Source organism: Camelus ferus, chromosome 18 (assembly GCF_009834535.1).
Source record: "Camelus ferus isolate YT-003-E chromosome 18, BCGSAC_Cfer_1.0, whole genome shotgun sequence".
Classification (NCBI taxonomy): domain Eukaryota; kingdom Metazoa; phylum Chordata; class Mammalia; order Artiodactyla; family Camelidae; genus Camelus; species Camelus ferus.
In genome coordinates, this window is record NC_045713.1 from 9043597 (window position 1) to 9061158 (window position 17562).

The 17562-nt window shown below is 56.4% G+C and overlaps 1 protein-coding gene across 7 annotated transcripts in view; it reads right to left on the reverse strand.

The window, feature by feature from the left end:
- Positions 1–17562, reverse strand: part of MAD1L1 (mitotic arrest deficient 1 like 1) — a 271894-nt gene that overhangs the window by 83923 nt on the left and 170409 nt on the right. For 6 of the 7 annotated variants that reach the window (XM_032459892.1, XM_032459889.1, XM_032459890.1 and 3 more), the window contains one exon: positions 13372–13460. In XM_032459892.1, the coding sequence (XP_032315783.1) occupies positions 13372–13460 (89 nt within the window). Of the gene's footprint in view, positions 1–13371; positions 13461–13536; positions 17013–17562 lie in introns of those variants that run through there. The other variant, XM_032459895.1, reaches the window with a different exon arrangement.

Sequence of the window (17562 nt, forward strand, 5' to 3'; positions counted from 1 at the left end):
CATCTTTCAAAATGCATCCTGTGACCACAGCGAAATCACACAAGAAGTCGGTGACAAAGATACCCAGGGAACGTCATTTACAGCGGTATCTCCGACACGAGACACGCAGAGGCACGTGGAGAAGCGGCGGGAGGCCCCCCTGCGGTGGCCCCAGCCCGCTCCCCGAGGGCCACGGAGGGCAGCGCGTGGGGGCCGCCCTCCCCATGCCGGAGGCCACGGAATCGGAGCAGTCCCGTCAGAGCCCAGGAGCTTCTCCTCACGTGCTGACGAGCCGATGCCAAGATTCACATGGAAATATGTCGAACCTAAAACCGTCAACACGACACGGAGAAAAGGCAAAGCTGGGGGCTGACAGGACCTACAGCTGCAGCCGTCAAGGCGGCGCCGGCCGGAGCCGGGCCGCCGGGCAGAGCGGCGCCCACGACGCACGCGGGCAGCTTCGGGGCAGGTGTGGAAGGAACGGTGTTCCAACAGCGAGTGCTGGAACAGTCCTGACATCCGTCTTTGTAGAACGTAAGAAACTAACCCAAACCGTTAATAAACCTACATGTAAAGTAAAACATGATTAAATTGCGTAAAACTACGGGCAAAGCCTTTGCGAACCTGGGACAGGCAGGGATGTCACAGCCACCACACCCCAACCCTCACATCTGAAAGAAAAAACTGACCAAAGCTTCTCTTTAAAAGACATGGCGCAGAGAATGAAGCGGCGCGTCTCAGGACGGGAGGCCGGCGCCGCAGAGGGGCGCTCCAGAGCCCCAGGCAGCGAGCAAGGCTCCGGTGGAAACGGGCAGAAGCTCCCAAGAGATATTTTGCCAAAGGGACACAACGACAGGCATGCGAAGAGAGCCCAACGTCCCCAGGAAGCAAGCACGCAGGCCCCAGCGGGCCCCTGGGCCGCTCGCCGCCGCGCGGGGGCGGGAGGGGCGGCCGCTCCGAGACAGACGGCAGGCCTCTTAGAACAGAAACTCGCCGCGCCCCGCCGTCCCGCACTGCGGCGCGCCCCGCACACGTCCACACGGGGGCTTTACGTGTGACAGAGCGGCTCACTGACAACAGCCCCAACCTGGGGGGACGAGGTGTCCGCCAGCAAGCGTGCGCCGGGCGACGGTGCCCCTGTCCGAGGGAGGGGCGCCGGGTCCCGCGCCGCGCGGCCCCTTCACCTGTGGGCGGGAGGCGCGGCCCAGGTCTGCGCAGCTGCGGGGCGGGGGCCTCGTCGCGCAAGAGGAAGTGTTTGGGTGATGCCACGTCCACCGCCTTGAGTGCGGTGCTGCCGTGGGGGCGCGGGGGCCTCTGTGTCCGTGTGTGTCTCCATGTGTGGGTGTGAAAACGTGCGCGGCTGTACATTTACAAAACGAAGAGCCTCCGCTGAGCCAGCAAAGCCGTGAAGACCACGCTGCAGCAACGCCGCCGGCGCTGACTGCTTTCCGCCCCCAGAAGCGGGCTGGTGGGTCAGGGCCAGCAGCCCTGCGCGCTGCCCCCACGGCCCGGTGCCGCGCCCACAGCAGCAACGCCCGTGCAGGCGTTAGGGCTGCCTCTAGCGCTGCAGCTGGGGTCCCGGTCCCGCGGAGGAGCACAGACCGGCACGGAGCTGCGGCCACTGCGCGGTCCGCCAGGCATCACGGGGACCCGCGGCCGCTCAGCAGAGAAGCGTTTCTGGCACCCAGGAGGGCCCAGGGCCCTCCACGCAGCTCACGTCCAATCCCCCCTTTTCAGAGGGGAAACTGAGGCTCACAGAGGTAAGTGACTGCAGGGGAGCGGCCCGCCCAGGACCTGCGGTCCAGAGCCGGCAGTCAGGCGCCAGCGTGGATGCCCTCACCTGCTGGGTCAGCGCTGCTGGGGGAAGACCCAGAGGCGCCCCGAGTGTGCGGGAGGGTCAGGTGCGGGCACCCCCGGGGAGCCGCCTGGGGGAAGGGCTCTGCATCTCAGGCACAGGCTGGGTGAGCGCCCCGCCGGCAAGGCCCCCCTGAAAACAGACGTGATGGATTCTGAAGGCTGGGGAGCAGACGTCCTCAGGGCTAACTTCAAGTAAGCAGCCGTGTGCGGACGAAGACGTGTCAACAGGCGGGAGCCGGAACCTGTCCCCGCTGTCCGAGGACACACCACGTGAGCAGCACGCGCCTGTGGGCTTTACGGACGGCCGCTTCCTCCTCCGCCCCTCCTTTCCCGGAGAACTGCTCGCTCACTGAGGACGTGCGTGTCTGCTCGAAAGCTCACACGCTGGTCTGCCTTCCGGGGGCTTGATGCAATCAGTCTGCCCTAAACTTCTTGAAACCGACCGACTCCAAGTTTTTTAACCACGGAGGGTATTACAGGAAATGGATGGCGTCCCAGTCACTTCTTGAGAAGATGAAGCCAGTCGAAGCGGGGGGGGGGGGGGGTGCCTGCCAGGAGGAGCTGGCCGGAAAGGGGCATTTTATTTTGCCTAAAACACTCATACTGAGTGGACCACATGCCCTGGAAAACTTCTGAGTGAAGAACGACTATCCTCCCAGAACTTGGGTAACGGGGTGGGGGCCAGACTCCCGGGGGACCAGCTGGACAGGGAGCAGGCGGGACTGCAGGCCCAGCTGGCTGTGCTCGGGGATCTGCGGCCACATTGCCGCCGCTGGCTCATCTGCCCCTTGGTCATCTGTGGCCTGTGCTCCCGCGGCACCAGCTCCGGAGCTGCTCGTCCAGGAGGGGGGTCCCACTCCAGGCTGAACGTCTGTGTCTCCCCCAGACCCACATGTGGAAGCCCTAACCCTGTGTGACGGTATCTGGAGGTGGGTCTTTGAGGGTGAGCGGGTCAGATGAGGTCGGGGGAGGGCCATGTCCTCGTAAGGAGCCACCACAGTCTGCTCGCTCGCTCCCTCTGCCTCGTGAGGACACGGTCAGAAGGCGGTGTCGGCAAGCCAAGGAGGGGGTCTCAGAAGAGACCGAGCTTGCTGACACCCCAGTCTCAGACTTCTGGCCTCCAGAACCTTGAGAAAATGAATGCTTGTGGGTTAAGGTTCCCGGGCTGTGGGGTGGGTGAGGCTTGCCTGAGCTGGGCGCTGGGCAGGTGGCAGCAGCTGGTGGGTAGAGGCTGGCTGGTGGCGAGGCGGGCGCTGGAAAGGAGGGTGTGAAGGGCGGCTCTGGTGAGGCTCAGGGGCAGTGAACACGCTGCTGCAGCCTGGAGCAAAGGGCACCTCTGCTATCGGATCACAAAGATCCGGGCTGGCCTGCGTGCGTCCTGCGGAAGGCAGGGCGTGCGCGCGAGCCCCCGGGCCACTGAGCTGAGATTTCCAAGCACAAAGGGAAGAGCGTCTTCGTCCTGACTGTTTACAGCAGGAGCTGTGATGGCACGGGCCCCGGGGCCTCACGTGATGAGAAGGCACAATCCGAAAGCCCAGGCATCTCCCCCAAACGCAGGAGCTCAGCCTCATCGCGAAACCTGCCAGACAAGCATGGAAGCAAACCAGCGAATCCAAACACGGCTGCAGATGAGCGGACAGCGACCCGCCGAGAACAGATCTGCGCAAGCAAATGTGAGACGTTGGCAACGAGGGAAAAGGAGGGGGGGACTGGGGCTCCCGCGCTGTCCCTGAAGCTCCCCTTAAATCAAGAGTCATCCTAGGACGAGCAGCCGGCAGGAGAGGACACAACAAAAGGCAGAAAACAGGGAGGGCAGGTAGGACCGACGCCGGGCAGAGGGCAGCCCAGAGCAGGCGCTCACCCCAACCCCGAGGGGCAGCCACGCCAGTGCACGGCGGGTTATCCCCCAGGAAGCCCCCACCGCCCTAAGTGAAGGCGCTCCTAAAAGCAGAGCTTCAGAATACGGGGAGCTGGGAGGAGGAAGGGGCAAATGGGCGAGGTCAGCTGGAGATGTGAAAAGTCCTAGCTCAGGGACAAACGAGAATGGAGACAGGAGACAGCGAGCATTCCAGACTGATGGCACCACCGCCCGGTCAGACCCAACAGAAGTCTCTAGAGCAGACCACCCAAACGCAGCAGGACACACCGTCTTCTCAAGCACGGATGAAACAGGCTCCGAGGCAGAGCCTCTTCCTGGGGCATTTAACAAAACTTGGCACATTAAAAAATAAACTAAAGCTATACAGACTCATTCACAGACCATAACAAAATCAAACCAGGTATCAATAAGGTAAGAAGAAAACATCAGGACATTTGAAAAGGTAGTAACAGCAACCCCGCAGCCAAGCAGGGCTTAGAGAAAAGCCCGCAGCCCCAGACGTTTGTATTAGAAAACAAGATCTCAAGTCGACAAGCTGAGCTTCCACCGTAAGAGACGAGGAAACGGGGAAACTCACCCGCACGAAGCAGACGGAGGGAAAACGTAAGAGCAGAAGTCAGTGAGGTCGAGAAGAAGGAACAGGGAGAAAGAAGAAAGAAGCCCAGCACTGCTTCTCTGAAGAGACCAATTAAACTGTGAACCTCCAGCAAGACGGCGAAGAGGAAAAAGCCAGAGGAGGCAGGCGGCGGCGGGAACGGGGGCTCCCTCCCGCGTGGGCCCCGCAGGCGCCGACGCCCAGCACAGCCCACACCTCACGCTCCCCGGCCCCCCGAGCGGCTGGCCTGCTGAAGCCCTTCAGCGCAGAAGGACCTGGGCCCGGACGCCTTTACGGGTGCGAAACAGTGACAGAAGACGTTCGAGAAGACACAGTGCCAACTCTACACACTCTCTTCCAGAGAGAGAAGGAGCGCCTCCTGGCAGGCTGCACAGGGCCAGCGCCCACGCACACACGGAGCCAGGCCTGGACGGCACCAGACTGCAAGAACCACACACCAGCACCCTTCACGGACACAGACCACAAAATCATCAACAGGACACGGGCAAGGTGAATCCAGCGACACGAAAGAACACTCCACGACAGCCATGGAGGGTTTACCCCGTGGTGTCAGGCCGGTCCAATCCTGAAAAGTAAACCGATGCAATCTACCATATAGACGGCTTTAGAAGAAAAATCTCATGATCATATCAACGTAGGCAAGGAAAAGAAAGGATGTGACAACAGCTACTCACGATAAACCAAGAACAGGAAAAAGACATCAAGAATAGAAGGGGACTTCTCCATCCCGAAACGGCCATGAAAACCTACAAGTCCTGTCGCTCCTCACGGTGAGACGAGGTGCTCCCCTAGGACCAGGAGTGAGGCAGGGGCGCCCGCCCTCGCCGCTCCGCTCCAGTTGCAGACTGGAAGACTCAAGCAGAGCAAAACACACGTAACAGAGAACAAAGGCACACCATCTGGAGGGGACACGAAACTGACCAAACTGACACACAGCAGACTGTCTACAAAGAAAAACCCCAAGGAGCCAACCAAAAACAAACACCAAAGACAGCATTCATAGAACTGACACGTGTTTGCTAAGGTGTAGGAGACAAGATGAACAGCTCAAAAATCAATCATTTCTACACAACAGTAATAGTAATAATTAATAGTAAACGAAAATGAAACAAAACTTACAACTGATACAGGAAAACAAACTTAGGTATAAATCTAATAAAACGAGCAGAATCTGTGTGCTGGAAGTACAAAGGGCTGACGAAAGAAACCAAAGATGAAAATAAACAGATACATACCATGTTAATGGAAGACCCAACATAATGAGAACGTCAGTTCTCCCCAAACTCAAGTACGGGCTTAACACAACGCCAATAAAATCTCAGCAGGATATTTTTTGGGGGGTTGGGGGGTAGATGCAGACAAATCAATTCAAAAGTTTATATTAAAAGTCTAAGGAACCAGTTAAAACAATTGTGAAAAAGAGGAATGAGGGAGGTGTGGGTACAGCATGTGCTTGGCCTGCACAAGGTCCTGGTTTAATCCCCAGTGCCTCCTCGGTCAAGGGAAAAAAATAACAATAATACAAAAAAAACGTTTTAAAGAATGAAATTGGAGGAATCACACTATCAGATTTTCAAACTTACCCTGAGGCCACAGCAATCAAGACAGTAGGGATGAGATAAATACTGAGATCAATTCCGCAAACTGGAGAGTCTAGAAATAGAAACACAAATACGCCCAGCGGACTCCTGACACAGGCACCGGAGCGACTCGGCGAGGGGAGAGCAGCCTCTACCGCCAACGGTGCCGAGGCAACTGAGCAGCCTCAAACAAAAATAAAACAAAAGTAAATACTGACCTAAACCTTACACCTTACACAAAATTTACCTGAACACGTAGATCAGACATAAACGTAAAATGTGAAACTAAAATTTTAAGAAAAAATGCAGGAGAACATCTTTGATACTTAGGGCCAGGCAAGGACTTTCCAGACTCCACATCTAAAATTGATCAATTGGATGTTATCAAAATTAAAAACTCTTGTTAAAGACATTGGTGAGATAACGAAAAACAAGCTACAAACTAAGGGGAAATATTTGCAAATCACACATTTGACAAGCACATACCCTAAATGCATAAAGAACTTGCAAAATCCAACAATTAAAAACAAACAAAAAACAACAATTGGGTAAAAGACATGTAAAATATCTGAACAGGCACCTCAGCAGGGAGGCTGAACGGGGGCAGCTCATCTCATGACGAGATGTCCAACACCAGCTGCATCTGGGAAGCACCAGTGAGAACAGCGGGCAACACTGCGCACGCGGCCGAAGGGCGAGAACAGGAACACTGACGATGCCGCGGGCTGACAAGGAAGCGGAGGGCCCCAGACTCTCACACAGCTCTGTCTAAGCAGCCACCAACCCCACCCCAAAGCCAGCCGCCCACTCAGCACACGACCTAGGAATTCCGCTCCTGGGCGTCTACCCTGGAGGAGTGAAGACTGACGTCCCCACACAGCCCGAGCACGCAGTGTCCTCGGCAGTTCTCATCACAACTGGCCCAAGCTGAAACCAGCGCAAACATCCTTCAACAAGTGAGCAGACACGCCTTTCTCCAAGCTGTGGTGTACCCGTCAGTGGAATACCACCCAGCTATAAAAAGGAGCGACTCCAGCCTGACAGAAGGCCAACGAGGAAGCAGGGAGCCTGGGAACCTTGTCCATCAGACCCCACAGCACAGGACACGCTTTGGCCAAGTGCACATGGATGTTCTCCAGGACAGGCCGCAAAGCACGCCTTAGTAAGCTAAATTTATTAATCTCATGGAATTAACTCAATGGGATGAAAGTAGAACCCAGTAATAGATGGAAAACTCACAAGTGTGCGAAAACTAAACAACACACTCTCAAACAACCAAGAGATCAGAGAAGGAATCACAAGGAAATCAGACAATACTTGGAGATGAATGGAAACAAAACACTGGAGGGCCTTACAGCCTTAAATGCCCACACTAAGGAAGGAAGACCTCAAATCAATAGCCTAACTGTGCACCTTAAGAAACTAGAAACAGAAGAGCAAACTGACCGTCAAAGCCGGCAGAAAGGCAAGAATAACACAGATTAGAGCAGAGATTGAATGGCAGACTAGAAAACAATTAAGAAAATCAACAAAATCAAAACTTGGTTATTCGAAAAGATCAACAAAATTGGCAAGCCTGTAGCTGAAATGACTCATACACTTCAATACAAATCACAGTCAGTTCTATCTCTATACACCGGCAATGAACAATCTGAAAAGGAAATTTAAGAAAATTAACTCTACTTACAAGAGCATCAAAAACAGCCAAATACTCAGGAATTAATCCTACCCAGGAAGGGGTAAGATTTGTAATGAAAACTGTGGAAGACTGCTGAAGGAAATTAAAGAAAAACTTAACAGATGGAGAGACAGTCCATGTTCATGGACAGGAAGACCTGACACTGTTAGGACGTCAGAGGAGTCACAACAACCTCGGAAAAGCGCAACAGAGCTGTAAGACTCACGCTTCCCGCTCTCGAAACTTGGTGGAGAGCTACAGGGATCGGAGGGGGACGGACTCTGCGCAGACAGCGTCTCGGGTGAGTCTCACCTACGCTGAGGGAGAGAAGCCAGTCTCAGAAGGTTACACGCCACGGGATTCCATGCATAGGACGTCACTGGAAAAGCAAAACTGAAGGGACGGAGAACAGATGAGTGGTCGCAGGGGGCTGTGGGTGGGCGGGTAGGTGATCATAAAGTGACAGCGAGAGGGCGACTTGAAGAGAGGGAATTGTTCTGTGCGCTGGCGAAGGGGCAAATAACTACAATTCACAGAACTGTACACCAACAAAAAGACAACTTTACCATGTAATAATTTTAAAGTGAAAAACAAAAGGTCTCCTGGTCTGTGTTCTGTGCCCACTTGCGTCAGACGTGGCTGCGCGGGTACCTGATGGGAGGAGCGTTTTATCACTGACGTTCTCTACACCTGAAGGAGCACGGTGACATAACAATCAGACTGGTTCTCCTTTGGTTTAATTGTTGTTTTTAGCTGCTCCGAAGACAACACGTTGCTGTAGACCCCCTCTCCGGGGGACCCCTCCCACAGCCACCCTGCGCACCCCACCCTCACGACACTGCACATTAAAAGGGACACAAAGTAAATGATGCCTCAGTGAAACAGGTGTTTTTAAATTCCCCTTGGGGCTGCTGTTAGAAGTCAGGAGGCGGCCAGCAGAGCGCGTGCAGGGGTGCAGAGCCCGGCCCACCCAAGCGCGGGGTGAGCACCAGCGCTTCGATACAATCGCTACCGCTAATTACTCTCACAGCGCCACGGGTGCTGTTACTAACTGCCGCTAGGGCTGGACGACAGCTGTGCTCGCTTTCAAAGCCATGAAGTATCGGAAACATAGACGCAAGTCAGTCCAAGTACTGGCAGGCTTCTGAGGCCCCAAAACATCAAAAGATGGACAACAGTTAGTGCCCAGAGACGCTCGCGGCGGCTTGCTCGTAACAGCTGGAAACGTGAAACAACTCAAGCCCCCAGAGTGGACAAACCAACTGTCTAACGGAGCAAACTATACTCACACGAAGTCTGCGAGACCAAGGGAAAGGGTGTGGCGTGAAGTGGAGAAGCAGGGCTTAATGATGTGGGTTCCACGGTGTATAAAACACTCACAAATGGAAGAAACACCAAAGGGGTCCCTTAGAGACGGGGCTCCAACCTCCGCATCTCAGCGCAGCCTCCCCTGAAATGCCATTAAAACGAGAGGAAAGTGCTTCCTTACTTCTCCTGGGGCCTGCTGCCGAAAGGACAGAGAAGACGGAGGGAAAACGTCCAAAACCCCGAGACGCTGGAAGGCAGAGGAATGAGTGGTAAATCCCAGACCAGCAGTGGAGGAGCCTGGAAGCATCTCCAACATGGAAAACCCGGGGGTCTCAGGAAGGGCGTCACCACAGGGCTTCAGCTGGATGAGCGCTTGGAAGCCTTTTTTTTTTTTTTTTTTTTTACTTTTTAGGAAATAATTACAGGAACTTGCAAAAAAGGAAAACAAAAGAAAAGGAAAAAGAAGAGGACCCCCCCCCCCCACTGGGTCTCTCCCTCCGCGGTAACGACGTGAACAAACAGCCCGGAAGTCCCCAGCTCCCGGGCGATGCCCTGGCACGTGCAGGCCGTGTCCGCCCCGCCATCAGGACAGAGCCGCCCCCACGAAAAGACTGACTCGTGCCACCCCTCTGTAGACAGCCTGCCCCCGAACCCTGGCAACTTCTTCTATTTTCTGGAAAAGACAGTAAAACTGATGCTGATTATTCTTTCAATGCCTGGACTTCTCCACGGATACCATACGCGCCGGGTGACACCTTCTAGGGGAAGCACTTTAATTACAAACTCAGTGCTTTAACGTCTGTAAGACGACTCAGATGATCTGCCTCACCTCGGCTGAGCTCTGGTGGTTTTGGTTTTTGAGGAGTTCGTTGTCCCACTGCTCCTAAGTCGATGAGTCTGTAAGCAGAAAGCTGGTCACGGCGCTCCTGTGTCCCGCAAACGGCCAGAGGGCCCGCCGAGCAGCCCTACTTCGTGCCTCCCTCTGTGTATTTGTCACTTTGGCTATAGGTTTATTCATTTTACTGAGCTTTCTCAAAGCACTAGATTTTTGCTTCAATGATTCTGTTTTTCTCCTTTAACTTCACTGTTTTCTCTTTTTTTATTTTCTTCTTTCTGCTGGTTTTGGGCTTATTTTGCTCTTGTTCTCCAGGTTCCCGAGGTTGGAATATAAATAAGAGACACCCCCCGCTTCTAACGTGCACACTCAGCGTGGGCGCTCCCTGCTTGGTGCTCGGCCCGTGGGCTCGCAGGTGCCTTTCACGGTCACGCAGCTGTTCCCCCTCCTTGGATACCTCCTCTTCCACGCGGCAGCTGTTAATTTAAGAGGCTGTGGTTTAACTTCCAAACGTTCAGCGGTTTCCCTGTTGTTTTTCCGTGACTGGCTTCTGGTTTGAGCTCCCTAGGGTCAGGGAACATTCCGGGAATGAGCTGTCTGTCCTGAACCTGCTGAGACGTGTTCTACCACCCGGGATGCGGTCCATCCTGGTGAACGTTCCAGTGGCCCTGGGAGGGATGTGGACCCCGCCCAGCACCCCGCCTGTGCCCACCCGTGCCCGCAGGGTCCCGGCGGCTGATGGCGACGTTTGGCTCTTCCACCGTTGATGAGAGGATTGTGTTGGGGTCCCTGACTGTTCGCGTGGGTCTGCTTCTGCTCTCAGCTCCACCAGTCTTGGCTCTGTGAGTTTGGCACATGTCCACTTAGGATGGTTACGCCCTCCTGGCAGACGGACCTTTGTGTAAAGCCCGTCTCTGTCCACAGTATTTTATCTGACGTTACGTAACTGACACAAGTCACACCCACCTTCAGAGAATTAACATCTGCACATCACTTTTCATTCCTTTACTTTCAACCTACCTCTGCCACTAGGGTTGACGTTGAGTCTCTTGTGGATAAAGTTATCACTGGATCACGTGTTCCCATCCACTCGGCCAGGCTGCATGTTCTAACTGGAGTCTTGGGTCACTTATGGTGAAGTAACGACTGATTCACTAGCGACCAAATCTGCCATTTTACTGTATGTTCTCCATCTCCGTTTCTTCCTTCTTGCCTTCCAGTGGGTTACCTGCTCACACTTCAGAATTCCACCTGACTCTGCCGTGGGCTCAAGGGCCTCGCACTGCACAGTCTTCCTAGAGGTTGCTCTGAGCATTAAAACACACACGTTTAACTTGGTCTCACGACGCTGGCGTACGCCCCCCGCCCCCAACTCTAAAATCGGAATCAGCTCCGGAGTTTCTCTGTGCTGGTGACAGCCGCTGTCACGGGATGCTGCAGGATTTCAGCCTCGGGCCCGAGGCAGGAGAAAGTCCGCAGAGCCTGCTTCACTTCTCCCGTTCTGACCCACTCCCAGGTCCCCTCCCTCTGGAGAGTCCCAGCTTCCCTCTGTCTCCATGCCCCTCCTTTCCAGAAGGCTCCCTTAGACCTCCATTAAGGGCCGGTCTGCTGGTGACACAGTCTCTTCGCTTCACTTTGTCTGAGGACGTCTTGATTTCCCTTTCATCCCCGAAGGGTATTTTCACTGCTGACAGCTCTTTCCTCTCAGAACTTGAAAAATGTTGTGCACCTCTCTCTGGCCCCACAGTCTCAGATGAGAAACTGGCTGTCACTCAGATCCGTCTCCCCGCAGGTGACACAGTGCTTCTCTCCAGCTTCTTTCAAGATCTTTTCTTTGTGTTTAATTTTCAGAAGGTTAATTAGCACATGTCATGGTGTGGATGTCTGGTTTTATGCTGTGAGGGGCTCACTCCACTTCTTAAATCTGCAGTTTTACACCCTTCACCAAATTTGGGAAATTTTCAGTCATTATTTCTTAAGATGTTTTCCCAGCCCCAACCTGTCCCCTCCCTCCTGGGACTCCAGGTACGTGAACGTGGCGTCTCCTCCGCAGAGCCGGACGCTCGGCTCTTGTTTGCTCTCCCCACTGCTCTGGTGAGGCCATTTCCATTGATCCGCCCTTGAGTTTACAATTCTCTCTCACCTGCAGCTACCGCGGGGCCTGTCCAGTGAGTTTATTTTGGTTATTGTATTTTCCAGGTCTATAATGTGTTTGGTTCTTTTCTTAAAGAAAAAATAATGTTTCTTTGCTGAGGTTTACCATTTTCTCATTTGTTTAAGGAGAACGTGCAACTGTCTGCTGAAGTGTGTTTCGATGCTGCTTTCAAGTCCGTGTCAGGCGACTACATCCCCCGAGCCCCTGCAGTGCTGCGTCTGCTCCTGACGACCCGGTTCTGGGGAGGACAAGGGCTTTTACTGCTTCCTGGACACTCAGCACCGCACCATAAGGTCTGCACCCGACTTAACCCTCTATTGGCTGGTGGCACCCTGTCCAGGTGCAGAGCCAGGTCCGGGGGCAGGAAGTGCTGTGCCCCTGGCCTTGCCAACACCACAGCTGGGGATCAGGGGAACCAGGGCCGCCCTGCTGACACAGGGCCCAAGCAGAGCGTCCTGCTGGATGCGGCCGAGCACGTGTGGGGGCACCCACCTACACAGTGATCCCTCCGTGGGGGGAAATATGGGTGGCACCTGCCCCACGGACCAGGGCACCTGCAGGTCCCCCAGATGCAGCTCAGGGCACCCTGCCACACTCACAACAGCCTGCCATCACACAGCGACTGTAAGGGACACCCCGAGTCCCCTCTGCACCATGAGACCCGGGGAGACAGCCCACGGCTGCTCCTGGAGTCTTGCCCTCCGGAGCGGCCCCCACCCCGCCCCCGAACACACGAGCAACTGGACGAACAAAGGACAAATGAACAGCGTCAGACCCTGGTGGGTCCCCAAGGACAGCTGCTTACGAGGCCACGGCCCTCAGCTGGGAAACGCCTTGGAGACAGAGGGAAGACCTGGGACCCAGGAGGGGCTGTGCCTGCCTTCACTCAGCATCAGGGCATCGGGGGCCCAGCCACACAGGACCCGGGTCCGCGGGAGAGGGTGCCACATGGCCAGGGCCCCACAGTGGGCGGGGCCCGGCTGCCTCCCTCCCGACTCCACACTGCCTCCCAAGGGCCGGGCTCCTGGGCCCAGGTCTGTCTCCTTGGACCCACGGAAGCAGCTGCGGGGTAGGGAGCTGAGGCCGGGGTCTGGCCCACAGCAGGCGCTCCGAGCGGAGAGGCTCAGAGCTCTGCACACGCACGCCTGCCCGGGGACTTCTCGCTGAAGGACCCCGCCGTCTCCCCTCCCTGAGAAGCTCGCTGGGTGGAGAGGGGCCAGGGAGACCCAGACACCCCAGGGACACGCGGGCCACTCCAGGTGCATCGCAGGGCACGTGCTGTGGGCGGGGCGGCCCTGCCGCGCGCGGAGTCGGGGGCTGCTCCCGCTCCCTGCGACGGCGCGCTCTGCCGCCTCCTGGCACTGGGGACGGCGGGCCGGCCTGAGAGAGGACACGGACAAAAGGCCAAGCCCGGGGCGGAGGAGGGGGAAGCCACGTCCTGTGGAGACGAGCCCGGGGTGGGGGCTGCATAAGAGGCGACGTACCTGAGCGAGCTCACCTCCTCCCTGGAGAACAGGAAGCTCTCCTCGGCCGGGGCCGCCTGGGTCCTCAGCATCTTCAGCTCCACCTCCAGCTACGAGGAAACACAGGAGGGGGTCAGCGCGGACCCGGGGCTTCGAGACCCCTCAGCCGGGCCCCAGGAGCCCCACCTGTGGGGGTCGCGGCGAGGAGCCCCTCTCCCTGGCGCCCTCGGCAGGCGCTGGGCAAACTCAGGCTCCTTCCCCGGCTCAGTTCTTGTCTCCACAGCAGCTGCAGGGACACGCAGGCGGGGGTCGGTGGGGGGAGATATCAGAGCCTGGGAAGGGGCGCACAGCCCTCGTAACGCACACGCCCCCCGGTTACCAGCGCTCTGATCCGCACTAACCGTCGTGATGTTTTACTTATTCTGCTACTCGCACTCCTCCACGGGGTGACGGGGACGCACAGACGGCCCGGAAGGGGCTGCAGAATGACAGCTGTGCTACTGTGCCTGGGGGCACAAGGAGGGCTGGGAAGGGGCCGGGGGGACTCCCTCCTGGTGGACCCGGTGCAGGGACGCGGGACAGAGCAGCGCTCGGGGGTCCTGGGCTCCAAAGGCCCCTCGACGAGACGCGGTGCTCAATCACCGCCAGCAGCCCAGAAGGACGCACCCAGGCCCGGCCCTGGCCTGGGCTCTGGCCGCTCTCCAGTCCATCCCCAGCACTGGAGCCTTCTGGTCTCTATGACACCCTGACACGAATCATCAGGGCCCTGGACGGGACCCATGCACCCAGGAGACACCCGGCCTGCAGCTCGGATGGACAGCCCCACGAACACCCTGCGGACCTGGCTCCCGGAACAGCCCCGGTGGAACCTTGCTACACGTGGGGGCCCATACCCACTTCTCTGGCCCCCACCGGGGCTTTGAGGGCACGGCCCCCGCCCCCCACCCTGTGGTGGCCGGTGCTCGGGGCACACCCTCCTTATCAAGGAGACGGCCCAGGGGGCAGAGCAAGCACCAGCGACGGCTGGGCTACGCGGCGTCACGAGAGGACCAGAACCCAGGAGAGGCCACGTCCACCTGCCGCGTGCCCCTTGACACTACTCCCGCCGCCACAGGAGCCAGGCTCACACAGCGCCTCCCCCAGGAGCCAGGCTCACACAGCGCCTCCCCCAGGAGCCAGGCTCGCCATCCTGCCGTGCGGACCGCCTCCCGGCCCCCGGCCCCGAGTGTCCAGTCTCGTCACTTGCCTCCAACGCCACCCAGCCTCTTCTCCGGCAGCGGCAGCCTGTGCCTCTGCAGAGAGGCTCACGACTGTGCAGGCACTGCGACACCAGTGCGTGGGGGCCTCCCAGTTCACCGCTGTGGCTCCACGGAACCACGTGGGGCAGCCACCCTCCCCTGTCCGGGCAGCCTCCTGACCACCCACGTCTGGTCTGCTCCCCCTGGCGGCTCAGATGGCAGAGTTCACCTGCAGGGGAGCCTCAGGAGCCACACCGAGCGGTCAAAGGGCACGTCTGCCTGCAGTGTCATCAACTGTCACCGGCCTCCCTCAGGGTCGTCATCGCCCCACACACAGCAAGCCAGCCGACTGGCACTAGATCATGGGGAAGGAAAGTGCGGTGGCGACCACAGGCACTCGATGTGGGGCCAAGCAAGGGGCACGGGCAGCTCGTGTTCAAGGGACCAGCACCCCTACCGGCTTTCAGGGAGGGTGCTAAAGGCACCATCGGGGCGAGGGTTGTGGGCACCCTTCTGACTGGCTGGTGCTGAGGTGAGAGGGTGCCATTTCGGGTTGGACCTCATCAACCCTCTGGGTCCGGTGGGTCTGGGGTCTACGTGCTGTGGTCAGCATCCCCACCTGGCAGGGGATGCAGCGTCTGCAAAGCAGCTCAGGGACGTGGCTCAGAATATCACCTACAGCCCGTGAGGAGGAACTAAAGGTCCTTGGTTGTTCACTGGCTGAACAGTTACTGTTCTGTCTTGCTTGACTATTTTCCTATGTTTCTGTATTTTCTCACTTTTCTGATTAAATTTGCTCTCGGGAGCTCAGGGGAGGCCTGGGAGGCTAAAGCTTTTCACAGACAAGAGGCGGGGGACCCAGAGCTCTGTCCCTGCGTTGGTACAAAAAGGCCCGTCGTCCCGCGGGCTGCACCTTCTCACTCACCGACTCCCTGTGTGGCACCGCGTCTGCCCCGACTTCCTGCGCCGTCCCACCATTCCGTCCCGAGAATCTGAGGACCCCTCATCTCTCCCACCAGTATTTAAAAAGAAAAGCCCAAACGATCCGTCTCTACACAAAGGGGGCCTGTGCGGACCGCGTGGACACACCTCCTCCGTCACATGGGCGTCCCTCAGGCCCCGCGGGCCCGTCCGGGGTCCTCTGTCTGTCTTTCCAGCTCTCTGGCTGCCGCTGTTGTGAGCGGAGTGTCTGCTTCCACTGCCTCACTAACCTGCTAACCTGCTGTTTCGGTTCCCACGGAACTTGAAGCGTCCGCCTATTAGTTTTGTTCCCCATCCCTCTGCAGAGTCTCAGGTTGACCGCTGTCTGCCGGCCACCCCGGCGCCGTCACCTCCCTCCTCCCCCAGCACTCATCTCCTCCTGCCTGACACTGGTGACGAGCGTCTTCAAAATATTTAGTTACAATTATAACACGGGACATCCTGGGCCTGTTTGCAGCATCACTGGAACCAATCTAGTATCTTCTTATTTACAGCAGGTCAGGTTTTGGTTGAAACAGAAGTATTTTATCACGTTGAAAAATTACCCATATATTCATATTTTATTAAGACATTTTAATCAAGGCTGATTGTGGGATTTTGTCAAATAGCTTTCCAGGAAATACAGAGACACCCTTGGCCTGCCCTCGGCGCAACTGAGCACCTGCTGACCTCCCGTCCTGACAGGTGTGCACGTGTGTGGACCCACACACACAACACAGGCTCACTTCCAGAAAGCTTTCCCCCTACCCCCCGCCCGGGGACGGCACACACAGTGTGGGCAGAATGTGACCTGTAGTAGGATTTCCTTGCAAAGCTGACTTTGCTTGAAGCATTTTCCGTTTCTGTTTGTTGGAGGAGGTAGGGGTGGCTGTTTCATGACAACTTTGTCACAACTGGTCTGTTTGAAACGTCTCTCTTCTGGAGTCAGTACTGATAGGTTACATTTTCCTAGAAAATTACTCATTTCATTCACATTTGTACTTTAAATAGAATTATGATTAATTCCTAACTCTTTTCATCGAGTTCATGCAGAAGGCATCATCCTTTTGCTTTTATGCATCCTCGCTGCCAAGGTAAGTGTGTGGAGCAGGTGTGCAGAGCCCAGCGGCAGCGCGGCCACACGGGGCCGCGTCCGGGTCGGACCCAGGCCTCGGCAGCGCCGGGCGCCGCTGTCCGTCCCGGGCAGGAGCGCCGGGCTGGCGCCTCTGACTTCTTATTTCAGGTGGCGGTGCTTCCTACTAGGTTTTCACTAGGACTGTGAATAATTAACACTTTTACTGGTTTTATTTCGAAGCACAGGCATTTGGCTTTTATCTGTTATTTCTACCATTTTTCAGTTTCTCATTAATTTCTGCTTTTAATCTCCACAAAGGCCTGCCTTTTCCTTTGCTGAGGTTTGCTCTGCTTTCCTCTCCCAGGTTCTCGAGCGGGTGTCCAATCCATACATGCTCTTTCTTTCTTGTTCAAACATGAGGACGCTGCCCCCGCGGCCCCCCCCCGCAACCCCCCCCCCGCTCCCACTGCCCCCACAGCACCCCCTCGTGGCCCCCTCTGCTCCCACTGCCCCCGCGCCCCCCCCCGCAACCCCCCCTCCGCTCCCACTGCCCCCGCAGCCCCCGCAGGCTCTGGCGAGAAGTTTCCACTAAGGCTACTTTCTAGGTTTCAGGCACCCTTGAACTGCATTTCTTCTTTGACCCCAGAATTGTTTAAGACAGACAGGGGTTTTTTTTTGTTCTATTTCTTTTTTGTTTCTTTCTTTTTTACTTTTTTTAGTTTCCAAGTGTTAGGAGCGCTTCCTTTTTTTGGCTGTGCTCTTAATTTCAAATTTCATCACATTGTGATCAGAGAAAGTAGGTCTCCTCGTTCGAGTTTGTGAAGGTTTGCTTTTTAATCCAAAGCACCAGTAAGTTTTGTTAACGTTTTCCAGGAGCACTTTTTAAAAAGAGCTCTTTGGTTGCAGGGTTCAGGGCACGTGTGACACGTGCACACGCGT